We start from the raw sequence: 26,989 nt of genomic DNA, 5'->3' as shown, positions 1-26,989 counted from the left end.
CGAGGAGGCGATGCGACGAACCCAGACCATGGTCGCCACCAACACCGCCGAGGTTCGCCAAGACCTGGCGAATCAAAACCAGGTTCTCATCACGTTGATAGACCAGGTACGACAACTCACGGCAGCCACAGCTCCGGCCAACGTGGCTGCTTCACCGCAACTCGCTCCGGTTCAGTCGGGAATGGATCCAGCAGCATCTACGGCGGTCTCGGAGCCCCGGGTGGGGGAACCCGAACGCTACGCCGGGGATCCTGAGGGTTGCAACGCATTCCTGACGAACTGCTCCATCCTGTTTGCTTTGCAGCCCCGCACTTTCGCGTCTGAAGACGCCAGGGTAGCGTTTACCATCAACCACCTGACGGGGAGAGCTCGGCTGTGGGGAACGGCGGAGTGGGATCGTCGTACTCCTGCCTGTGCTTCCTTCCAGTCCTTCTCTGCCGAGTTACGCAAGGTTTTTGGGGCAGTTTCCGGAGGGCTAATGAGGCTCCAGCAGGGCCACCGATCGGTCACGGACTATGCCATTGATTTCCGGACCCAGGCTCGATTAAGCTCATGGGGGATGGACGCCCAGTGTGACGCATATCTGCTCGGGTTAGCGGATTACATCAAAGATGAACTCATCTCGATTGAGCTACCCACGTCCCTGGACGGACTTATCGAGACTACCTCCAGAGTGGATCGCCGCATCCAAGTCAGACGGCTGGCAAGGCACCGGGGACAGCCAAGTCAAGGGCAACCGTCTCGCTTTCCTCGTGCTACGGCTCTGGATTACACGCCGACGCAGCCGCTTCCTCAGGCGAGTGAACCCATGCAAGTGGGACGTACTGGGCTATCCACAGAGGAACGAGAGCGACGCAGACGGGGAAACCTATGCATGTACTGTGGTCAGGCGGGTCATTATGCTTACAATTGCCCGTTAAAAGACCGGGCTCGCCAGTAAGGAGGGAGGTACGGGTGAGCCGAGCTGATTCCCGATCCTCCGCCTGTCAACGACCACTTTTCCACGCCCAACTACTATTAACCGGGGGCTCCCATACTATTTCCACCTTCCTGGATTCTGGAGCAGACGCGTCCATCATGGACGAGGACCTTGTTACCCAGTTGGGAATCGACCGGAGACCTCTTCCACAGGCGGTCTCAGCCAGCGCCCTGGACGGTCATCTTCTGGGAACGGTGACTCACCAAACTGTCCCGGTACACATGCTGTTATCCGGCAACCACCACGAGACCATCAGTTTCCACATCCTGCAAACTCCTCACATCCCCCTCATTCTGGGATACCCCTGGCTGCGTCGACATAATCCGCACGTCGACTGGACTACGGGAGCTTTTCGGGGTTGGAGCCAGGCCTGTCACCTAGTCTGCCTGAAGCAAGCCGCCGTTCCACGAAGTGCCGCGCTCTCCAGGTCCACGCCTGAACTTCCGGGGGTTCCTGCGGAATACTTGGACTTTGGGGAAGTATTCAACAAATCCAAGGCCCTGTCTCTGCCTCCTCACCGTCCGTATGATTGTGCCATCGACCTCCATCCTGGTACATTTCCACCTAAGGGTCACCTGTATTCCCTGTCAGCTCCTGAAAGAGAAGCTATGGACAAGTATATTAATGACTCCCTGGCTTCCGGTATCATACGCCCCTCGTCCTCTCCCGCAGGGGCTGGATTTTTCTTTGTGGATAAGAAGGACAAAACTCTCAGACCCTGCATCGACTACCGGGGCTTAAATGAAATCACGGTTAAGAACCGCTACCCCTTGCCACTCATCGCAACGGCCTTCGAGCTACTTCAAGGGGCCACCATCTTCTCCAAGCTTGACCTCCGCAATGCCTATCACCTGGTCCGGATCAGGGAAGGGGATGAGTGGAAGACGGCATTCAATACACCTAAAGGACATTACGAGTACCTTGTGATGCCCTTCGGCTTAACCAACGCCCCCGCCATCTTCCAGGCCCTGGTCAACGACGTGCTCCGAGACATGTTGGACCGGCACTTATTCGTCTACCTCGACAACATCCTGATCTTTTCCAAGAACCAAGAGGAACATGTGCACCATGTCCAGTCCGTGCTTCAACGCCTACTGGAGAACTCCCTGTTTGTGAAGGCGGAGAAGTGCGAGTTTCATGTTCACACGGTTTCATTCCTGGGGTATATTGTCTCCCAGGGCAGCATCCAGATGGACCCCGCTAAGGTTGCCGCGGTCACTACCTGGCCTGTTCCAAGCTCCTGCAAGCAACTTCAAAGTTTCCTGGGGTTCGCCAACTTCTACCGGAGGTTCATCAGGAATTACAGTGCGGTCGCTTCCCCACTCACCGCCCTCACCTCCTCCAAGAACCCTTTCCGATGGACTCCTGCAGCTGAAGAGACCTTCCAGAACCTGAAGTCCAGATTCACTTCTGCACCCATCCTCCGAGTCCCGGATCCTGACAGGCAATTTGTGGTGGAGGTGGATGCCTCCGACATAGGTGTTGGGGGTGTCCTGTCCCAGCGCTCGGCCACTGATCAAAAGCTCCATCCCTGTGCCTTTTTCTCGCGACGGCTTTCCCCCGCCGAGAGAAACTATGACATTGGTAACCGAGAACTACTAGCAGTAAAGCTGGCCCTGGAGGAGTGGCGGCATTGGTTGGAGGGGACCAAGCTCCCATTCCTTGTTTGGACCGACCACCTGGAGTACATCCGCACAGCCAAGAGACTCAATTCCCGACAGGCCAGGTGGTCATTATTCTTCACCCGGTTCCACTTCACGCTCTCCTATCGCCCCGGTTCCCGCAATGTCAAGCCTGATGCCCTTTCCCGTCAGTTCCAGGGGGAGGAGGAATCCACCGCTGGTCCCTCATCCATCCTCCCTGCCTCCTGTCAAGTAGGCGTTCTCACCTGGGATATTGAGAAATCGGTGAGGGCCGCTACTAGGGGTCAAGCCGGTCCCAGCGCGTGCCCTCCTAACCGCCTGTTTGTTCCTCAGGGCCTTCGGTCCGACGTCCTCCAGTGGGCACACTCCTCTCCACTTACCTGCCACCCGGGCATCCAGAGGACCCAGGACGTCCTGCGGCAGCGCTTCTGGTGGGTCTCGCTCAACGAGGACACCAGGGAATTCGTCAACGCCTGCCCTGTGTGCAACCAACAGAAACCTTCCCATCAGGCTCCGGCCGGCCTCCTGCGGCCTCTCCCTGTGCCTCATCGTCCGTGGTCTCACATCTCCCTGGACTTTGTCACCGGACTACCGTTATCTGAGGGCCACACCGTCATTCTGACAGTGGTCGACAGATTCAGCAAGCTGGCCCACTTTATTCCTCTCCCCAAACTCCCATCCGCTAAGGAGACGGCTGAACTCATCTGTCTGCATATCTTCCGCCTGCATGGAATTCCAGTCGACATTGTCTCCGACCGAGGTCCTCAGTTCACCTCCATCTTTTGGAGGGAATTCTGCACTCTGCTGGGGGCCACTGTCAGTCTGTCTTCGGGGTTTCATCCTCAGTCCAATGGTCAGACGGAGAGGAAGAATCGGGAGATGGAAACAGCCCTTCGCTGCATGGTCTCCCGGAATCCTGCCTCCTGGTCCCGCCAGTTGATGTGGGTAGAGTACGCCCATAACACCCTGACCAGTTCCGCCACAGGCTTGTCACCCTTTCAGTGTGCTTATGGGTTCCAGCCACCCCTGTTCCCGGCATTGGAAAGGGAAGTTTCCTGCCCATCTGTCCAGACGTTCATCCGCCGCTGCCACCAGACCTGGGCTAGGGCCCGAGCAACCCTGCTCCAGTCTGCGGACCGCGCTGCTACAGCGGCGAATCGACACCGCACCCCAGCCCCTATCTACCAGGTGGGTCAGAGGGTGTGGTTGGCAACCAGGGACCTACCCTTGCGGGTGGAGTCTAAGAAGCTAGGCCCACGGTTCATCGGGCCGTTCGAGATTGAGAGGAGCATCAACCCGGCAGCAGTAAGGCTCAAGCTTCCCAGGTCCATGCGCATTCACCCCACGTTCCATGTATCCAAGGTCAAACCGGTCCGGGAGAGCCCTTTGGTGCCGGCTGCTCCGCCTCCTCCGCCTCCTCGCCTCTTTGAAGGAGGTCCGGTTTACTCTGTCCATCGCCTGCTGCGCTCCCGCCGCTGGGGGGCGAGGGCTTCAATACCTGGTCGACTGGGAGGGATACGGTCCGGAGGAGAGGCAATGGGTTCCGGCTCGGAACATCTGCGACCCTCGACTCATCGCCAGATTTCATCGGCAGCACCCAGAACAACCATCTAGGACCCAGACGACTGCCAGGAACACCCAGCAGGTCCCCGGTGCGGACCATGAGAGACCTCCCTCCGGGCCCAAGGAACCCTCCCACCTGAACCCCTCCACCCACCCGGATGGGGATTCTGACTCTGCGGCCTCGGAGGAGTTTTGACCCTCCTCCGGGCCCCCACCACCCTCCCTTGGGAGACGTTTTGTTTTTTTTTGGACTTCCGGAGCCGTCCCTTGAGGGGGGGGGTTCTGTCACAGCTCTGTCACTTCTTCCCACCTTTCACTCACCTAATTAGTTCATTCAGGGCACCTGCCAGTCACACTCACCTCATCAGCTCATCACTCTCACCTGCTCACTCTACCTCTTCACTATTTAAACCCCTGCCTCAGACACACTCACTGCCAGATCGTTCTTTGCTTACATGCTCAACTTTCCCGCACTCACCCTTGGACTGATTCCCTGTTGCCGACCCTGCCTGTCCCGGACTACCTCGCCTTGCTTCTGCCCTGGAAACTTACTCAGCCCTTCTGTCCTTGACCCCGAGAAACCTGTCGTGGATTCTGCCAGAGCATATTCTACCTGTCGTGCGTTTCTAATAAAGAACTTAAATCAAACCAGTCCGGGTCTTGTCGTACTGCTCCTGGGTCCTAACTACACCCGTAACAAATAGGCTTGTCGCATGCTTCTTCCTTAAGCCTAGAGGGCCATGTAACACAAAGTTGGTGTGACATTAGAGGCTCAATTTCTGCTAATAGACAGAGGGAGGCACATACTCTCTCCCTCTATCTCACACACACACTCCTACTGTATCTCCCTCCCTGTTCAGCTCATCTGACTCTCTGATCTGATTGAACAGTGGTTGGGAATCTTCATTTGCACGCAATCCCAGATAAGGTCCAGCTAGCCAAAGGTCCCCGTAGAGAACTGGGAGTTTGTCTCGTGAAAGCTCAGAGGATGCACATGGGGAGCGAGAAACAGGGGAAACACTGGAAAAGAGTTTGGCAGAAACAGTAGTGTTACAGCCCTATTGTGTTGATTATAACACAATTATACTTTACTTGTAAAGTAATTATATGGCCAAAAGTATGTGGACTTGTTGAACATCAAAACTATTGATTAATTCTACTCCCCATCCCAATCCTGGAAGAATGACTCCCATCCCAACCTTTTATAGCGCCATGGCCTAGGTTACAGTTGGCATTACATCGTATCCCAAAAGTGTTTAGGTCAAGGCTCTGTGCAGGATAGTCAAGTTATTTCACACCCAACTGGGAAAAATCATTCCTTTATGGACCTAGCGTTGTGCACGAGGACACTACCATGATGAAACAAGACTGTCAAACTGTTGCCGCACAGATGGAAACATGCTAAACTGCGATATCATCGCATAATGTAGCATTACGATTACTGTCATTGGAACTAAGTTGTCCAAACCGTGAAAAAGGAGCCACAGAATAATAGTACACATTCAGTCTTCTACCATCCTGAATGGATGTTAACCTTCTATCGCTGACAGAAATAACTAACATTCATCTTCCATTCATAAACAAATTAGCTGATGACATGCTGTTCTTTGTTAATATTTATCTTTAGTGACATTCTCAGAAATGAGAAGCAGGGTTATTTTAAGAAAACGGTTCATTAGATTTGCAGGCTTTGACTCTGTGCGTGTGATTGACGTGTATACCTGCCTCATTATAAGCCACCGGGGTGTCTTGTCTCTCTGTGGCGATAAGCAACAGGGACCAGGGGATTTGGACTCGCACAGCACCGCTCTCATCGGGCATCTTGGCGATTTTTCTGAGGACCAGGCTTGGCATAATTAATGTGGCTATCTATGCTTGTAAGTCCAGGTGACCTTTACAACAATGTGCTTGTTTCTTTCTTTCTTTCTCTCTCATGTTGGTGCAAAAGATGAAAAGCTTTTTTTTCTCTTCTTTTGGTCATTTAACTGAATGCCGTGCTGAAAATGTCACTGGTTTATCTCGACTACTTCTCAATTGTTCAACAGTCAGAACTGGGCTAAGAGGGAAAGTGGGCTCAGGGGAAGCTCTATAAACTAAATGGGCATCTAAGTACGCTCTTGTTGATATCCTCATTTTCGACATTCCCCAACTCATTTCCGGAGTAATCTTGGCTTCCTGATATCGTTGCAGTCCCTAATCATGGCTGCACTATGAGCCTCTTTATTGGAGGTCTTTGCTCTATGTTCTCCTCCATTTACTGTGTGCTGGAAATGTTGAGTGGAGGTGAGGGGGTCCCAATGCCATGTGCCAGAGAATATTAGCTGGCTCCACGGCCTGTCACTTCTGGTTTGCTTGGAGATTGGCTCAGCACGAGGGTGGGGGGGTGAAGGCCCAGGGCGCAGTTACTCAAAATTGCATTTTCTGTGAAATAACATGCACGACAGCATCCTCATTATTCAAGAGGCCAGAACAGCAGGGCGATGTGACAGCCCTGAAAATAATTCAAACAAGCAAGTTTTTACTGCACCAGCAAACTCTCCAATAAAGGAAAAGTGTGTGAAACAGCTCTGTCGTTTAGAGGTTGCTGTGTAGCTTCCCCTTTTCATTATAGCCTGTTTGTAAACTTCTTTTTTCAATTTCTCCTGTAGGTTTTAGGCCTTGTGTTTTTGTCCGTCTTTATTTCCGCCTGTTCGTACTTACGCACGTTCATACGTCCCATTTCCTGGAACGCCACGTCTGGCCCTGAGGGAATTTATTCAAATTAGGCACAAACGTCCACTTGAATTCAAGAACGAACGGAGTAGAATTTGGTGGTCGAAGATCCCAGAAAAACCTTGAGGGATTTTCATTACAGCTGGCACAAACATCTACTTGGACTCAAGGATGAACTGATTACAACTCAGCGTCATTGTGAACTCACAAAACAAGAATCCATATGCTGATTAATACACTTTCACTCAAATTAAAATGTCGTGATGACATTTCGGACAAGCATGAATGAAAACCGCACCTTACTCTTTGGCGAAGGCAACTCTCAATTCTAGTTAGTAATAAGGAAAATCAACATATGTTCAAATGCAAAGAAGGCAAAGAAGGCATGTGATGAACACAGAACCCACATTAAACCAGCAGCATCATTAATGCTTCACTCTAGCACATGTTGGACCTTTGAAATCCCACTGCAACTGTTAGGCTTCATACGTGTTTGAATATGCTGCATGAGATGATGGAGTAATGCTGCAATAACTTAATTCACTTGCTCTGAAGATGTCTAAGTTTGCTTTCGTTGTTTTGGGAAAAGCCAATATAGAGCTTAATTAGACTATTCCAATTAATATTTACATTTATTTTTAATTCATATTTGCAATTTAATCAAAACACAGAGTCCTGATTTTTTTTCTTTGTCTTGTATGTACAATACGGTATTTTAGATTGCAAAGTTTCAAGCAGCAAGGAGAAAACAGGGCACGATGAGTCGTTACCTCCCACAGTGATGTGTTCAGACGTGGTGTCAAGTTAGAAGTGTGCTTATCGCCGTGTCACCGACTAATTACGCATGACTGTGCCAAGAGTGGATGCGTGCAGCAGTGTGCTTGTGTGTCATCAGGCCTTTTCTTCCACTGCCTATCTCAGTGAAGAGGACAAAGCCTCTGACTAGCCTCTCAAGTCTCAGGCGAAAGGCTGTTATTAAATGTGTGAATATATAACTTATGTCCACACAACACGGCGTCAAATGATCCAGTTATCGCTTAACAACACAGTTGTGTGTGATTTTGTGATCCTGGGTGTGATATCTTGGTGCCAGATATTGACGATTTTTCTTTTCTTTCTTTTTTTATGCACTAAAAACCTACAAGGTGTTGTTGTTGTTTTTCCAATCAATGTAATTCATCTTCTGTGTACAGTACAAAATACTGTATTATTTTCCATGCACCAGCGTTTTACTTTTTATTGCTGAACACACAACTCACACAAATCAAATCAACTTGTATTGTCACACAAATACACAGCACACCACACACAGTGAAGTTAAGCCTCTGCATTTAACCCATCCTAGTATTAGGAGCAGTGGGCAGCTGTAACCATACAGTGCCCGGGGAGCAGGATGGAGATCCAGTGCCTTGCTCAAGGGCACCGCATTATGCTCCCTACTTGGTCCATGTGGGGGCTTATCCAATATATGATACAGCTGTGGTACGCTGACCTATTTTCATGTTACACATGCCGACGTCCACGTAGAATGGGTAGAATAACCTGAATAAATAAGCGTTATTCTGCTATTGTATCTTTGTCAGTTCCACGAATCAAAGTCTTTTTAATTTTCCCAAAATGAATACAAATTAACCAGCTTTACCATTTGAGAGCTCCAGTCCTACACTGACTTTAGATTAGTGACATAGCTATATATATAAATATATATATATATGTATAAGCGATAAAGAGATACCAGTGGATTCTCCTCTTTTTTAAATTAATACCCTATGTTATTTATCTCTTGTCATTTTAGGCTGAAGAACACATTCATCTGACATATCACCACTATAAAGCTGTGATGGCTAACATTTAGCAAAACAGTTGCTTATTTACACATTGGGCTGACAACGTGCTGACATTAGCATTCATTTGGAGTTGAAAGTCAGTCTGTAGTCATTCTCCTTGTAGCTCTGGTTTGGTTTCCACCATCTCCTGACAACACCTGGTCCTCTAGCTGCTAGATACACGTCCCACTTTCTTCATCAGTTACTGTAGTTTCTAACTTTGTATGGCTGCCATTTGGAGGTGAAAGGGGAGCGCACAGTGGGTTTATCAGAGCTTGTTTGCTTGGAAACAAGGCTGGTGGGATCCCTGAGAACAGATGTACTGTGAAACCAAAACGGCAATCTTCAAGAGGCTAAAGTGGGCTCCAATATCACAGCAGAATGGTGCTGGCTGTTTGGTTGGACATGTCGTTTGTTTGCTGCAAATGGAAACTTAAAAAGAGATTGAGCCCTCAGGCAGCAGAGAACGAGCCTCTGGCTCCAGGCACACAGTGGTACTGATGAAAACACACACACACACACACACACACACACACACACACACACACACACACACACACACACACACACACACACACACTAAAGGACGGTCTTCTTTTAAACTCGACCAGATAAGCTTTCATTCACTCAGCTTTTGCCAATACTGTGGGAGAAACATATTTCTGGACCCTTTCAGTATAATGTTCCTTATTAAGCAAAAGTACTGACCCAGGTTTTTGTCTTGAAACATAGTTTCCACCTATTTTTTAAAGGCCATATAATCATTTAATAAAACATGTACAATCAAAATATATTAATGATTATTATCTTTTTCATACCGTCATCTCCACTGCACCCCCCACTTTCCTCTGAACGTTCTTTTCAATTCAATTTATTTTGTATAGCCCAGAAATTTGCCTCAGAGGGCTTTACAATCTGTACACATACAACATCCTTTGTCCCAGGACCCTCACGTCGGAACAGGAAAAACTCCCCCCCACTATTTGCAGAGAGTTCACCTATTTATTCTTTGTAATTTACCTCGTTTCCGCACAAGGCAGCAGAAATAACTGACTATGCGGCCAGTGCCAAAACGTTCGCAGGGTGTTGTTTTCAGAAGATATTTTCTGGACTTTCGCAGAAGGTTGTTTTCCTAACGTTCATAGAACATTCGTGAGACATGTTTCTCGTAGGGGGTGCAGCTGGGGGTGACACAGTATGTGTAAATCAACACCCATTTGAAAAAGATAATAATAATAATATATACTGATTATACATATTTACTTAAATGATTATGTGGCCTTTAAAAAATAGGTTGTATACTTTGCTGAACCTCATACTGCATCATCTCCACTGCACCCCCGACCTGAACTATTTCCTGTGAATGTTCTTTGAATGTTAGGAAAACAACGTTACGCGAACGTTCCCGAAAATAACTCCCGGCGATTTTTCTGTGAACGTTTTGAAAACACTGCATGCGAACGTTCTGTCAACGTTCTGAAAACAACGAATCATGGACGTTCTGCAAACGTCCTGCAAACGTCCTGCAAATGTTCTGGCACTGGCCGCTTAGTGATTTCTGCTGCCTTGTGTGGAAACCAGGTAAACAACAGAGAATAAAGAACGTTCTGAAAACAATGCCCCACTGCTGGTTACCAGGGCTCATCACAGCATCTTTTCCAGCTTTCTTTTAAGGCCATGCACTGATGAATAAAGATCTAGCCTTAACACATTGTACAAGTCCTTTAAGAAGAACATTGAGCATGTCTAAGCTGCTCAATGCTGCTACACTTTCAATTTGTTCATCTTTACTTTTCTTTAACATTTCTCTTATTCATTTTCTCTAAAATGTTCTACATATTTCTTTAATCTTTCTACTTATGGCTGTCAGAAATATCTTACATCTCTCAAACTCTTAAACTGCTATAATGATTCCCACATTCACAGCAGGAGCCTTTCACACTTCTGTCCTGATAACGTAATATATGACGGGTGTCTCTTGGATCCTCGCTACGCTGCAGAGTCCACCTGCTGTCTTATAATTGATCAAGACCCCCATTAATCTCAATCACTTTGTCGTCCTGGAGGGACGGTAGCTGAGGGAAGCTGTCTCCCCTAGTGTGGATCAGGTCTTAATCAGGGGCTTGTTAGCCCAGAGCCAGTTTAACCAGCGTAGGAGCTTCACTGCAGGGGGGCTGTAGTCAGAGGTCCGCCTGGGCTCCAGTGAAGATCCAGGGATCATCACTGGAGGATCTCTGAGTGGTAGAGGAAGATCAACCGTTGAATGGGCCTGACAGAAATTCTACTTTCAAGAGGGACATTTTCATTTACTGTTGCCAGTTCCACCTCTGACAAACCGTTTGATACACTGATAATATTTTAGTCTCTATAAAGTAAAAAAAGAAATTGAAAAAATAGCCTCATAGTGTTGATGTCTTCAGAATGCTGTTTTTTCACCAAGCAGCAGTTCATAACAACTATATCAAAAACTATCACGTAAGGCAAAGCAAACAGTCACATTTGAAAAAATGCAACCAGCAAATGTTTGGCATTTCTGCTTGAAAAATGCAGATCCTTTTTTTTTGATCGATACATGAATTAATCGACTAATTGTTGCTCTGATTCTGCACATAATTGGCCCCTTATTTGTGTTCTCGCCCCCTGTTACCTTCACCTTCTTTTAGTGGTGGATTTCAGAGCTGTGCTAGTAGCGAGAGGACCTTTTTTTAAAGCATATCACTTTAAATTGATTTTCACTGTATGGCATCACACATCCAGAAGTTGTGTTTCCTGCTGCAGGAGGACACAGTCATGGGCCCTTTTACTTTGGACTGTGGGGGAAGATTCAAATCAAATCAAAAGGAAGAAGCGCTACTGGGCGCACAACGGGATGCTCCACATGCTTTTGGGGGGATTTCCGCTTGCCGCTAGCACGGCTCTGAAAAACTACCACTGAAGTGAGTCGTACTTCACGCACGTGGAAGTTAAAGTTGAGCACAGAACTTAAAAATGTATTGGAAAGAGCAGAAATCAATGTGATGTTGTAGTCTTATTTCCCCTGCTCCGTCGTGCAAACTTTCCCTGCTCGGTTTGTGTGCTGTTCTAGCGTCACAGATCTATCAGAGGCTTGATTAGACTTCAGGGTGCCAGCTCTCTGCGCCACCTCACCCCCACTCAAGATTCAGATAAAGAAACCGGAGTACCAATGCTACTACAGCGGGAAGGGGGGGGCACTCTACCAGCATTGCCAATGACCTACTTTGACTAAGTGAGTGAGAGCAGTGTGTGCCACATGCAGTGGCATCCTCCAGGCGGGATGACTTTGAACTCCCTCCCAGCTGAACCCAAAGATCTGTGTCAGCGTCAGCATTGTAATATCTAATGAACCACAGCTCTCATATCCTCACCGCTCGGAATTAAGAGATTGTTTTCCTTTTTTTCCCCCTCACACGCTGATAAGAGGAACTCTGCAAAGCAGCTGATATATAGCAGCGTCTTTCATTAGTGCTCTGTGATTACAGCTCATTGGCAGGAGGATGCCGCCCCTCCACATATTGCCCTGGGATCAGAATCCAGTCATTACTTATTCATGGTATTCACGTGCAGTCCTAATCATATTTATTCACATATTCATTTATCTGCCCCCTATAGTGCCAAATGACTCTCGGGCTGACCTCTCAAATTGTGTTATTAATCTTAAAAAATTAATATGCGGTACATTGCCGAAAGGCACGAACCAGTTCACAGCCAATTGTGGACTCAAACAGCAATCTCCTTTGTCCCGGTGCTTTTACAAAGATATGGTATAGACCCAACCTTTTTAAAAGAGCCTCATTAGGGCTCATTAAGCCTCATTTCTAACCATACACAAGGCTTCGGAGGGGATTTATGAGCCCACGTGTTTCCTGTATTCGCAGAAAATATCGGAATCAAAATCTCAGCTGTGGATTTCTCTGAACAGACATGAATGTTTCATCGTTTAGAGCTTGAACATCCGTAAGACGTGTTGAGCTGCAGAAAGCCTTCTGGGAGTGAATCTAGTTAACAGCTTAGAAATGAAAGAGACTGTGGACATGCACTACTTGTCTTTTCAATACTTTTTATTGATAGACCACATTTGGTCTTTACTTAGATTGCTTTTCAGATTTTTTTTACTTATAGGGAAAGTAATGTGTTTGCTGTAATAGAGAGGTGTGTGGTGTGTGGATTGTACCCACCTCACTATCCTGTACAACATTTTACAAAGAAAATGAATGTTGACCGAATTGTGATTTTGAGTCTCTTTTTATAGCACAGTGTAAACAGAAGGAGCCACGGTCAAACATGAATCTACGGTCATTTATGTTGTTTGGTGAATGTCGCACGGAGGACGACGAGCTGTGACAGCGTATGTTGTCTGACAGTTGTTGTTGAATTGTGTCCTTCACCAGGTTGTTGATCTACGGTCAGTACTGCAGCCACATGGAGAACGCCCAGAAGACACTGGATGAGCTAATAGCAACACGAGAGGACGTCAAGATTAAAGTAGAGGTAATGACCTCCATCACTCACCACAAACAGATGACAACTCAAGGATTTAGTGCATTTTTGTGAAGAGAATACATCACAGTGCCGGCAGTCAACACATCTGTCTGCTTATGAGGATTGAATGAGAAAATGACACCTGACGGACACATTCGAAGCCACAAGACGATGCAAAGACTTTCAACAGAATACGACATCTGCGTATTATTCCTTTGAGTCATTTTACCAAAGAGAAAATCCCAAACTCAAAGTGATAGTTAGATTTTTTTTGTCTGTGGTATATGTGATAATAAACTAAATATTTTTAGGTTGTGATGTTTGGTATCACATGGATAAATAAAGCACGGTGAATATTTAATTTAATTGATTAATCAAGAAATAAACAACAGACTAATTAATAGGGAAAATAGCCACGACATGCACCCCTGTTAGTCATTAAGACATTATCAATGTGGTAAACTACATATACTATTACAACTATATAACAATTTGTTTTTAACAAAGTCTGGATTACTTTTCAGTGCTGTCACTCTGCACAATGAGGTAAATGGAGATGTGGTTTAAAAACCACAGCAACCACGTTTCATTGGCAATTATGCAAATGTCTGCAATGAGATTCTATAGAATCGGACATCTCTTACAAAATCATTACACATTAGTATGAAAGTCTAACTATTGAATAAATGATGACATTGAATAACTAATGAATTAAATAAATCCATAAATGTGGTCCAAATTTGCCGGGGTCATGCACACATTGAGTTAAATTCAGAAGGGCAAATAATGTAATTTGCAAATATGCTGTCAGAGATGTTGAGTTCATAATATTTTGTTGGACTGAACTCAACATTATCCCATCTCCATTGGCGAGTTTATACTGTTCAGAGCAGGGAGTTTGTAGCGACTGCCTTCGAGAGGTTGTGTTAAATGTACTCGAGTTCAGAGAAAAAGTTGTATCGCATATATGATTTGAATCTGGAAGACATACTGTACAGTCCATTTCAGCTGCACGTCATTCTATTATATTTGTGCGCTACTATTGTCCTCTGATCTTCTTTAGAATAAAATGAAGTGATTAAAGAGGAAGGCTACTGCACGTCTGAAATAGTAGGCTTAAGCCTAATCAGCAGTTAGCACGGCCAGAACAAAAATGGCTCTTGGAGCTGTCGACAAAAAACAATTGACGTGATTACAGACTGAGTAGTTGGCAGGGAGATACGCTATCTGAAAATACTCGAGCTTTGTAACGGGGTCAAACAGCTTCTCGCTATCTTTTTATACACAATGAGCTTGTTTGTAAAGATGGATAGGCTGTCCCTTTACAGAAGCACCTACACAAACCGGCTGTGAGGGAAACCTGTAAGATGATGCTAACTAAAGACAGTTTCTTTCGGAGCCAGTGCAGAATTAATAGAAATGTGTGAAATGAATCAGAGGCATGCAGGGTAATTACGTCACAAATAGCTGGAACGACCAGAGCTTTTGTTTCCCCCGACGGAATAAACTGGCCTCCTTATTGCTAATGGAATGCCCCGTGAATGTGTGGAAGCAATCGCAGCAATGCAACAACACCCAATGAATAATTAAACAATGAATGAATGCTTGTTAGTAGGAAATGTTCAATGTGGCATTGTGCAATGTGTTATGTGATAACCGCGTGTTGTTCAACAGGAATGCACTTTGAAAGTGCAGGAAGGGAAGTTCAAGCTGCAGGATCTTCTGGTGGTTCCCATGCAGAGGGTGCTGAAGTATCACCTACTACTGAAGGTAGGAGGCATCACACGACCGCAGCAGTCCATCTTTGAAAGCCCTCCAGCTCTCTGAATGTCCGCGGTCGGATGTTGGTCACGTCTTAACGAAGCACATTCTTCATCACTTTGACTGCAGCAGATGGAATGCAAATTGCTATTTCACACTTCATACTTTCCATCTTTTAAATATCAAACACTCACCCCCCCCCCCCCCCCCATTAGGCTCAAAAGGTGGCTCTGAAATGTTGATTCTACATGGAAGGTGTTGCAGTCAGCTTGGATTCACAGCGGTTACAGTGGCCCAGTTTTCCTGCGACAACAAAAGTATCAAAACATTAAACAAAATCTCCTTTTTTAAACTACTTCTGCAGCAGTATCCAGTTGCCTCTTCATCATACTGTAGCTACAGAGGTCCGTCGGAAGTTGCTTATCTCACAATTTATTGGTAAAGCAGTGATTGTCAATTTTCATCCAGGTTTTTAATGGACTGGCTACAAGCATTGTGGGTTAAAGAGTCAAATCTAGTCACAATCAGCACCTGAATTGCAGGCCTCCTGTAAATAGCACCATGGTGAAAGTTGTATTTTGTTGAGGTTTTGCCACAGAGATGATTTCTGCTGATGCTAAATAACTATCCTGCATCGAGCCCGTCTATACCTGACATTGAGCTTTGTCTGGCGACGGTTCTGTCATCACTTCATGTTCGTGTTCACTTCACTTCTTTGTATTTTCATATCAAAATCCAACCATCCTTTCTTCCTGTGAAACTAAATATGACGTGTTGATCTCATTTACAGACTTGAATCATTTTAGAAGTTTTTATTGGACCAACAGCAGATTATTTTAAATCATTGCATCAGGTCAAGTGCTTCATTTATCAATCTCTTAATTAGTTGATTGATGGAAGATTCATTTAATTAAAATGACTAATTAACAATTTTTAGTAATTAATCAAAAATAATAATGCCAAACATTTGTAAGATTTCTGCTTGTCAAACTGTTCAGCCCATTTCCCAATAAACAGAATGATTTTGGGTTTTAACTGTTGGTTAGGAGAAATAATGAGCTATGGGAATAATCATTAGTTGCAGCCCTGCACTGAAGCCCTAATATGCAAATGTATTTAAGCACAATGTCTGACCGCTCGCATCATAGCCAATAAATGTCTCCCTGGAGCTCTCCTCCTGGTGTGCTAAACTAGCTGGCCACTGTAATATTCCCCATGATTAATTGACTTTGCATCTCAATTATGGACGAGCATATGAGTTTATGATGCGGTGCATAATGGACTGGGATGGAGGCGAGTGTTTGCTTGAGGTGATTGTGGGACTACGCAGAGAGTGCTGCAAATTGTCTATTAGTTTGAATCAAACCCTGCAGAAGTCTCAAGCAAGGCGCTGAGGTCAAGTCAACGGCACACTAATCCAATTAAACACACCCCGTTTCACTGCTTCCAACAGCTTTACAGTGACACACCGCTGCATGCTGTGGCCTTGGGGCATTTCAGACTGACAAGTCCCGTTTTTGTGTGCGCGTGGGCCCAGTCATGCACATCCCCAGTTGATGCTGTATAGATATCATCACAGTAGCGGTTCCCTGTTTAGTACGGTGTGAATACACGGCTCCGTTCATTTTTTATGTACCATAGCTGCACTCTCAATATCTCAATAAAGTGAATTCAGCACAGAGGTAATTCTCCTCAAGCAAGGGTTTGCATACTTGCATTGTTTTTATGAACCCATGTGATCATTCATATCTTTCATCTAAAGCTTTATGGGCCGTCCAGCAGCGCGCTGTCAGTGGCCAGTTTTGCTTGTGCAAAAGTAACAGACCATGGTATTAAAAAAGATCTGTTGAGTCAGCAGGTCACTTAGATAGAAAAAAAAATGGAAGGTAATTAAGGTCAAATCGGGCCCAATAGCATTACTTTCATCTTGGTTGGTGCTGCTGGTGGTGGTGAGCCAGTGAGGGCTGCTATCCTTCTCGCTGCACTAATAACTCTTACTGATTGTTCGGGGTGGCTGCACAGTGGGGGTTGAACTGGGGGGGATAGTATCCTAAGTGTAGAAACACAGGAACGACAGTGCAGGAGAATGGCATTTGTCACAGCAGGGAAGGCACATGCAATGTATTGTAATTACATTTGTCCTTTAACTGTCATGACGAGTCAACATATGCCATTCCAAAATAGGGAAAGGGGGAAAAAAAGCTGGTTAAAGTTAAAGATGCTACATTCTGTTAAGCCTCAGTTCATAAGTCAAACAGAAATAAAAAATTTAAAAATACGGTAATTTGTTTATTTATGTGTCATATATGATTTTTTTGGACACTGCTGATGAATCTGCCAACTGGTTGGACAGCTTGGCGACATTTCATTTGTATTCACCCCCAATAAGCTAGTGGAGGAGGCAGGAGGCAGACAGTCACAGATCAAAAACAATGTAACATATTTCTTATCGATTGGCTTTGTGGAGGAAGACCATGATTTGCAGGGGACAACATGTTTACTGTTATCTTGTTTATCATAAAGAACAGTCAGACCTGGAGGCTAGATGTCTCCAGCGTCCTTGTGTATCTCAGTTTCATGTACATTGCCGTTGACGGTGTTTAGGTGCAACTTATTCTCAGCCACAACAGTGTCCATACATACATACATACATTCCAATAAATGTGTTTCTGTGTGTTTCAGACAACATAATGATAATACTAATCTTCCTCCACAGGAACTTTTGACTCATTCAGCGGACCGACCAGAGAGACAACAACTCAAGGAGGCTCTGGAGGCTATGCAGGTATGTTTGTTCACGGGTGAATTTTAAGAACTATTACATAATAACTCTGCAGTGCTCCGAGCCAAAGCTGTAGTATATTGTTTCATACAGCCACTGTGTCTCAAAGGACTGTAAATCTACAATGATATGACAGGTGTCAGAAGGAATGTTGGACGAACGTTTGCCTTGCTCTCTCTCGCTCTCAGGACCTGGCCATGTACATCAACGAAGTCAAGAGGGACAATGAGACTCTGAAGAAAATCAGCGAATTCCAAAGTTCAATAGAAAATCTTGTAAGTACTGTGAAGTCCAATTTCTGTATTGTATCTGCACTCTTTTCACTGATTTGAAGTGGGAGGGGTTGCTTAAAGGTAAAATCTGCTATTTCCCTGGCAAGGAATAGCTTGACAAGAACAAATAATGCTTATTTGTTTCCTTGAAAAGAGTTGATGAGAAGAAGAATATCGCTCTTTTGTGGTTCTCTGCAAGCTAAATATCAAGCAGCTGGTTAGCACAAAGACTGGAAACGGCGAGCAAAAAGGTTTTAAAATCTCAAAACCTTTCTAAAGCATATAACTAAAACGTTCTATCTTGTTTCAGTACAAAAAACGTCAGGTTGCTGTGTTACTACGTGTGCCGGAGACCATGTTTTTTTGCCAGAAGCAGCAACCAGCTGAGTGTCTCTGCCTGGCATTTCGTTACCTTTTGGACAAATCCAGGATAGCTATTTCCCCATGCTAACAGCTGCTGGTTGTAGCATCACATTTAACGGACAGATATGAGAGTTGGATCGGTTTCTCATCCTTCACCAAAATGTCAACTATTGCTTAAAAAGCACAATCACTAGGATTTCCCCAGACTAGATTAAAGATAATCATCACTTTTGACCCACTAGAAATGTGTGGCAGTGTCAGTATCTGCAGAGACCCAGCCCTCTGCCTCTTTTTTTCTTTACATTGTGTTCGGGGAGTTTCTTGGCTTCAGGCTCCCTAAAATATGAAGTGGCCAGTTGCCAGATCGCAAGCATCCATCCAAGAGGGAGCTGTGAAAGTGGCGGACACAGCGCCTAAAAAGATGCAAAGGGAGAGGCGCCAAGGGGACAAAGCTGGTTCCAAAACCAGACTCAATCTGGAGTTGGCTTTCACCCGCTGGCGGGCACCCTCACCCTCAGTGAGCCGGGCAGGAGGGGCCAACTTTGAATGTTTGCAAACAGCAACCACCAAATCCTGCTCACTGTGCCTTTATTGTTGTAGTAGAAGATCAGAAATGTGAAAGCACATTCTCAGGTGCACCCTGCTTTTTGGATTAGGAATTGTCTTCATGCCATCAGTTCAATTAAACTCCACCACATAACCATTCAGTAAATAAGATAATATATGATAAAAAAACAATTTGTGTCATTTATAATCCAATGTTCCGGCTTCTATTGTCTTTTTTGATGCTAGATTTGACATCTTTGCAGAAGTCATTTTTTATGTATAAAAACTAATACACCGGCACTAATCTTATCACCGGGCTGGAATTCAAAGTTTGTCAGTGTGATTAGTCACCGAGCATCACAGAGCAGTAACCCATTCTTGATAAAGCCCATATTTTCTCTCCTCTGCTTGGAACACTGGCATCATCCTGTCATGATCCTCCAGTAACATAATGTCCCCAATACATCATTTAGTCCTGCAGAACATTAACAAAAGAAGTTATGTACTTTGCAGACTGAAGTTTAATTCCTAACTGCACTCTCTCATTTTATGAGTCACTATGTTCACCTTTCACTTCCACTCCTCTTCTGTTGTTTCCTGCTGAGGGGGAAATGATCACTGGGTTCATTGTGGCATTGTGCCACAGATCCACTTGAAATTAGGATCAAGAAGACGGAAAAGTAACCGAACAGCCACTGAATAGTTTCCCAGCTTGTAGCATTTATTACATATCTATTTGGATTCTCTCTGAAATTCAAGTGAAGCTGAATTATTCATGTTCTCTCATTACATTTAGAAGTTATAGTATGCAGTGGACTGACATTCTGTGTGTCCATTTGAACGAAGCAGCAGGTGAAACTGGAGGAGTACGGGAGGCCAAAGATAGACGGAGAGCTGAAAGTCTGCTCCATCGTCAACCGAACAAAACAGGACCGGTGAGTCCCAACTCTACACAAAATACATGAGAACCAAAGTAGCCCAGTGCCAGCAATGACATATTCTCACAGCCGGGATAACAGTGAATGTGTGTGTGTGTGTGTGTCTTCAGGTATATATTCCTGTTTGATAAAGTGGTCATTGTCTGCAAGAGGAAAGGCTATAGCTATGAGCTCAAAGAGATTATTGAACTGCAGTCGTATAAAATGTCGGACGACCCCATGAACAACAGAGACGTGAAAAAGGTGAGAAGCATCCTTTTACTTTGCATAGACTCAGCGCAGAACTATTCATAAAGGCAGCCCTCGCTGGTGCAGGTGATGAAACATTCCCCGAGTAATCATTACGAATGTTGCCCTTGAGCTGAACAACCTTGTTGATGGTAATTTCAGATACGCAACTTATGAGTAATGCATTGAAGTGTCAGATTTGCATTGCGCTTCCCCATGCTTGGAAAAACATCCATGTAAATGCGATGAAGGTCATTTAGGATTCATGTGTGTATCGTACTGCAGTCTAACATGCCTCTTTTTTGTTTGTTTTCAATCTGCATGTGTACGTCCATGTTTTGCATGTGTAACTGGGTCTTTCTCTGGTGTCTTTCTTTTTGCATGCTTACCAGTCGAGTGGAAAAATGGTAAGCTCAAGTGACCCCTTTATTTAACTCATCTTCTCATATTGGCCTGTGTTTTGGCTGTGGTGTTTTTCTTATGGGGGGGGGTGGGTCGTGATTGCCCACGCACCCACCGGCTCTGCGACTGGCTCTCCAGCTTTTGGTCGGATGCAACGCTAAAGCATGTGGAGCATCTTTTACTTCTGAATTAAATGTGACCATATGTACAGTATGCTTTTGCACATATTTATTTGGAAACGCAGGAATCACAAGCTTCTGTTGTTGCCGTGCCCACATCTCTCTGCCATCTGTTCCTCACTCGTGTTTTGTCTCCAGTGGTCCTACGGTTTCTACCTGATCCACCTGCAGGGGAAGCAGGGCTTCCAGTTCTTTTGTAAAACTGAGGAGACAAAGAGGAAGTGGATGGAGCAGTTTGAAATGGCCATGTGAGTACGATTGCATAGAAACCATCTCTAGATAGAATAACCAGATGGGAGTGTCTGTTTGTGGCTAATCCAGTAAATGAAACACCAGAATATCAAGCTTCTCCTTCATCACAAAGGCAAACAAACTGTCTGTTCCAATCGATTCCTCTTATTTGTTATTTATCTCCAGGTCCAACATCAAGCCAGAGAGAGCCACAGCCAATCAGCATAACTTCCAAATGCACACATTTGATAAGAACACCAACTGTCGAGCCTGCAAAATGCTCTTGAGGTAACAACCCTGATATGTCCCGTGCTGATGTGCATAACAGCACATTCATATTCTACAATTAATACATTCAGACTTTCCAAAGCGTATAAGCAACAATGTTCAGCAGCACAAGAGAGTTATTTTTCACTGTTACTTGTACAATGTGGGCAGGACTTGTTGTGTAAAAAGACATTATATATACTCAGACACAAGTTATGTAACATTTGTAAACATATCTTGTATATCCATGATTTATACAGTGGTGCAAGCAGCAGTCCGATTATATACTTAAATATAACATTGCAATACCACAAAGTAAACATTCTCCATTTCAGGGAAAGGTCCTGCATTGAAATGTTTACTCTCCAGAGATAATAGTAACTACAGCTGCCACACAAAGAAGCAGAAAATGGAAATAAATAAAAATTGAGTTTAGTACTTAGTATTTAGTAATACGTGTACTTTGTAACTTTCCACCACTGCTGTTATGCAACAGTAATATAGCACTGTACATAAATAAAAGTAGTGTTTAGCTCAAACCTTAAAACGCGTCTCACGAGTGAAGAAGAACTAAAAGTGCTTAATTGAAGAGCAATTCCACCACATTTGGTGAGCAACACACAAACAAACTAAATCACAGAGGGAATTTGTTTGTGGGCTAGCGTAGACCATCATTAGTGTAAAACCAATCTTCATTCTACTAAATCTGACTGAGGCCGATGCTATTTTGAAACATTTCCCTCCCCAGCACCAACCTCTTTTTGTCCCTAAGCGCACCTCCTCCCATGTGAGAGTGCTGCTCGGCTGCAGCGGGGACAACCCGTGTCACTGAATCACCACTTTCACCTCTATTACAGTCAGCCGGCTAAACTCCGCTCAGTGTATTGAGCCACACATCTCACGGCCCGGCTGACCTAAATTCACAGAGCCAGTGGAAGCGGGGACCAGCGTTCTCACTCCCTGCTATAGCTGCTAATTACTGCTGCAGCCCCAACGGATCCCGTTGTGATTTATGGCACTTACTATTGAACATGGCAGCGTGCGAGGCGTGCAACGTTACAGTATCTGCAACAAATACAGTGCTGCTCTCAAGCCAGTCGATTTTGTGATTTTGAAAGGATCACACAGTGGAAACGATGGAGCGTGTGCCACTGCAGGCCGATAGGAACAAGCAGCAGCTCCCCTTGTGTGTTGTACTTACGAGAGGTTAATTTGTGTCTGAGACATTTCCATTTTGCATTTCTGATGTATGTGTGTGTGTGTGTGTGTGTGTGTGTGTGTGTGTGTGTGTGTGTGTGTGTGTGTGTCCTCTAGGGGCATCTTCTATCAGGGTTACTACTGCTCTCGCTGTGAAACAGGAGCACACAAAGAGTGTCTGGAAGTCATCACCATCTGTAAAATCAGTAAGTGTCTTGTCTAATCTTCAAGTAGAAACACGGATACAGGTTCACCTTTGGAAGGGTCGATGTCTGGGCTGAGCAAATGTTTGGACGAAATTGTTAATCAATGTTGCGTGATAGACATCATTGACGGTTGTGATGTTGTTGTTTTTTGGACCAAATTAATAATGATTGTGAAATTTCATTACTTCCACAAGTGTAAACTTGCATCCTGCTTGTGGGCAGGAACATGGGGGGTGGGGTTCCTGTGGGACAGTGGAATTATTCCATTTTGTAGCTGGGAGTCGGGAGGAATTACTTGTCCATCATTTTACACGGCCCCGCTTTTTCAGCTGAAGTAGCCTTGATTATTTAGACCAATTAACCTTTGGGCTTGTCAGCCTTCATGTTTAACAAAGCATATTAAAAAGAGGAACACGCAGCCCTCACACATATCATGAGAATTGTTATACTCAAAAGTTAGCTCAGGCGCTATCCCTGACACTCACTCTTTCTTTTGTCTTGTTTCAGATCCTCTTGACTTGGTGAGTAGATCTTCCATTACTCAACATACTGTAGCAGCATTAATATCTTCCTCTAATTGCCATTTTCCCTGATGTTGCGTTGATTATTAAATTACACAAGTACGATACAGGTTTGTAATAGTATTGTTGATCAAGTCTCTGCTTCTCTTTTAAAGGAACCTGGAATGTCATCAGGTAAGATCACTTCCTGTCACCTAAACATGATAGAAAACACTTCTATCTGAGGCTGGATATTCTGTCAGCTGTCATGTTACAAGTTTGTTATAGAGACAGATGTTGTTGAACTGCACAGTTCTCTACTGCCATCTGGTGGCCAGATCCACTACACGTGAACCACAGCTACATTATCAGCCACGCAGAGTGCATATGTAAATAGAGATACTACATGCACAACAGGTTAATTGAAATTCAAAAACATGAATACCTTTGAGATAAGAGAGATCATAATTGTTCTACAGTATTTTGAAATAAAAAGCAGTACACAGTGGTCGGTCCGGAAAGGGTGAGGCAGTTTACAAATACAAAGTTGCTCTTTGTAAGATTGTTTTTTACTCTTTTGTAGCATTTTTTTGTACTTGAAAGTGGACAGATAAAGGGACACCATGCAATGAAAATCCTGGACCAGATTTGCGTCCTTGATGTTGTGGTTATATTACATATCTTAGAACACTGCATCGCTCAGTGGGAAAGATCTTGATGCCAAATCAGTCCTGCCTTTATCAGCTTAAATCACTATGTGAAGCCTAAGAAGGAACCACAGTGAGCAGCACTCTGTCCAGACAAAGTTAGATGAAACCTCTCTTCCTCTTCTGTCCCTTGCTATCAGCTTACATCTAGTGAGACTCACTGCAAACATTGGATTGTGTTTCCAGGTCCCAGGATGGTGGCAGTGAGGAACTACCACGGCACACCGGCCCCTATAGGCAAGGCGGCGCTCTCTTTTCAAACAGGGGATTTTATCGAGCTGCTGAAGGGAGATGCTGACACCACGTGGTGGGAGGTAAAGCAGTCAATCTCTTCCATTTGACAACATTTAATATGTGAATATGAAGACAGTTGGCTCTGTACTCCAGCACATTGAGAACGTATGCCATTGGTTTTGAAATGAATCAATGAGTGCTGACCTTCATCTTAAAAGTCCGTCCAGGTCACGAGCAGGAACACCATGTGAGATCAGATAACCTGTGTTCACCCATTCACACACATGACACTATGACTGTGAATGTGAAGAGGAGACGACCGAACTATACTTTCTCCATTAAGCTTAATATCATCATTTACATTGTGATAAAAACCTACATAGACATAGATTTGCAGGAATTAGATTATTAGCTAAACCTCCTTTGCCTTCTTTAAAGTTGAAGCACACATGGTTGTTTTAAGGGATTTTACATTTGTTTGGTAGGACAGACTTAAAACAGACAATACGGGGAATTAACATATAACCAAGTTGAACCAGGGACGTTGCAGGTTATCTTCCTTTAGAGCTGGAGTACAATTTCTTGTTATGTGTCAGCATATTTGGGCAATACAATTCAGATTCTTCTGAAAAAACAAATCAAATAAATAACTTGCAGCAAACGGTACTTGCTTGGCACCAGCTGACTTACCCATGGGAGTTTCATTTCTTACGCATCAGTCGCACACTGTCACTCTGATATAGCAGGCACTAACGAGACAATCATTCTTCTGATTTATTAAAGCAGATGAAGACTTCTATGCATCTTTAACAATGATGTGACCCTCTCGAGGGCATTTGCTTCTGATTCAGCGGTTGCATTGGTCCCTCGGTTTGTTTCTGTTCATATGGCAACATTCAAGAGTGGTCCAAAAGCTGTGAACAAGTACTATGGGGGGGGGGCAAGCTGCTCTGTCCATGGTCCGAAATATTACGATTTGCTCTAAAATGCGTCCTCCTCTCTCTTTTCCTTCTTCAAAAATATTAAAATATCCAGTTTGAGAAATGGATATTTTATAATAATCAGATGATTAATATCTCAATTAGTTAGAGCCCATCGCCATCAGGGACGGCTCTAATGGGTGCATACCACCACACACCCGCACGGCGCCTCAGGTAAACTTGATTAGATTATCTTCATAAAATGCTTCTAGTCCTAAGATATGATTCATATCAAGCAATGCACGAGCCAGTAGTTGTGGATGGTAGGGTTGATTGCGTTCTGACTGCAAACAAACCGCTTTAGAGTTCGAGTAGAAGCAAGCCCCCCCCCCCCCTCTCTGGGCATCTCAGCCCGCTTCTTTTTCCCCGCATCCGAGTGCGATTGACGGCCGAACTGGACAGATGTGTTCATCTTACTGTGGGTGCAACACCTAGCATCAGTGTGTCATGATGTAGTGGGTTAAAGCCAGCACTGTTTCTGATTATAGGACTTTTTTAAATTTTTGTTTTCCAATCTTCTAATGCATTTGTTTGCATTATGTAAAAGACTTTTGATTGCCTCACTATTTGAAGTTCATGACAAATAAACATGCCTTGCCTGCTGTCTTGCAGGGAAAGCTGATACAAACACAAAAGAGCGGCTTCTTCCCCAGTTCATGTGTGAAACCCTGTTTGGACCCAAAGGTAAGTAATCCATGTACACTACGTATGCATTTGAAGAGATTCAATACAGTACAGATGGATTTCTGTGGGCCTTTTCCACTTCAGTGTACACTTTAAATGCTTTATTCTATTCATAAAGTACTTAATGTGCAGTGTATTTTATTGGTTACAGCCCTTTCAGTCATTATCCAGCCGGCAGTCCTCAAGGGAATCAGACTACTATGGATATCCTTGGTAAGACCCTTAACTTCATCCTCATGCACACTATATCTGCTATTGTCCTCAGGTCACTATCCTTTAATTACTTTAGATTTATTCATGTTAATTCTCTTATACTGTTCACTTCATACGCTTGTTCAATTAAAAATGAACTCACCCCAAACATGACCGCATTAAAAAGATCAATTACTACATGGCTGCTTGATGTCAACAATTTGTAAAGCCTTCACCGTGTCATTTGATTATGTAACTTTGTACTTGAAGGTGACAGCATTTATTCTCTGCTCCTCTCTAGGTTTGCAGGGAACATGGAGCGCCAGCAGGCCGATAACCTTTTAAAATCCCACAGCAGTGGGACCTACCTTATCAGAGAGAGGACAGCTGAGGCGGAGAGGTTCGCCATCAGCATCAAGTGAGTGTTTCACATCTTACAGCAGAGGGAGAATCTCACGGGGAAGGGTTTTTAATCCACATCTCATGGGGAATACAAATTCTCAAGGGATGCCCTAGTCAGCATTTTCCCGAGCCTCTTTTCGCTCCGGCTAATTACCACCCGGTAATTGCTTTTTCTTTTTTTTTTTTTATCCTGTATTTTTTTTGTATGTATTTCCTCCGAGAGAATGCATCGCGATGATAAACGTCTGAGCTCTTACTGGAGCTGTCATTCTGAACAGTGATGTGCTGGGAGACATGCTTTTTGCACATTTGTCTTTAAGTCTTTAAGACAGGCGCAAAGTGGCTGTCGGGACCAGCCTTCAGACAAATCATTTAATATTTCCCACAGTCGGCCTCGGCTTGTGAACATTTCTTTATTTTGATCGGTTAGTCCTTCAGGTATACCACACAAATATTTCATGTCGACAGCAGCTGAACACATTACACCAAAGGCACATAAGAGGGAAACAAATGCCAACAATGAGAAACAGAGACAGACAACATGTGTTTGGATAAAGTATTAAAGGTATAGTTCTGATTTTTCTTTATTTTACAGATTCAATGATGAAGTAAAACACATCAAAGTCATTGAAAAAGACAACTGGATTCACATCACTGAAGCCAAGAAGTTTGAGAGTCTTTTGGTAAGTCATACC

The 26,989-nt window shown here is 44.5% G+C and overlaps 1 protein-coding gene across 5 annotated transcripts in view; it reads left to right on the top strand.

Moving 5' to 3' along the window:
- Nucleotides 1–26,989, top strand: part of vav2 (vav 2 guanine nucleotide exchange factor) — a 185,267-nt gene that overhangs the window by 150,601 nt on the left and 7,677 nt on the right. For 3 of the 5 annotated variants that reach the window (XR_012947835.1, XM_076079598.1, XM_076079595.1), the window contains exons 9-25: nt 13,133–13,232; nt 14,898–14,993; nt 17,701–17,769; nt 17,955–18,041; nt 19,794–19,882; nt 19,996–20,128; nt 20,506–20,520; nt 20,833–20,942; nt 21,112–21,213; nt 22,507–22,595; nt 23,103–23,116; nt 23,272–23,290; nt 23,989–24,116; nt 25,629–25,700; nt 25,852–25,913; nt 26,194–26,310; nt 26,890–26,977. Coding sequence is in view for 4 of the 5 variants with exons in the window: in XM_076079598.1 (XP_075935713.1) it covers nt 13,133–13,232; nt 14,898–14,993; nt 17,701–17,769; nt 17,955–18,041; nt 19,794–19,882; nt 19,996–20,128; nt 20,506–20,520; nt 20,833–20,942; nt 21,112–21,213; nt 22,507–22,595; nt 23,103–23,116; nt 23,272–23,290; nt 23,989–24,116; nt 25,629–25,700; nt 25,852–25,913; nt 26,194–26,310; nt 26,890–26,977 (1,390 nt within the window). In the remaining variant the exon portion in view is untranslated. The remainder of the gene's footprint in view (nt 1–13,132; nt 13,233–14,897; nt 14,994–17,700; nt 17,770–17,954; nt 18,042–19,793; nt 19,883–19,995; nt 20,129–20,505; nt 20,521–20,832; nt 20,943–21,111; nt 21,214–22,506; nt 22,596–23,102; nt 23,117–23,271; nt 23,291–23,988; nt 24,117–25,628; nt 25,701–25,851; nt 25,914–26,193; nt 26,311–26,889; nt 26,978–26,989) is intronic. The other 2 variants (XM_076079599.1, XM_076079597.1) reach the window with 1 other exon arrangement.

This window comes from Anarhichas minor, unplaced genomic scaffold, assembly GCF_050575085.1.
Source record: "Anarhichas minor isolate MPS153535 unplaced genomic scaffold, ASM5057508v1 ptg000073l, whole genome shotgun sequence".
NCBI lineage: Eukaryota > Metazoa > Chordata > Actinopteri > Perciformes > Anarhichadidae > Anarhichas > Anarhichas minor.
This window is presented reverse-complemented; position numbering and strand designations above follow the sequence as displayed.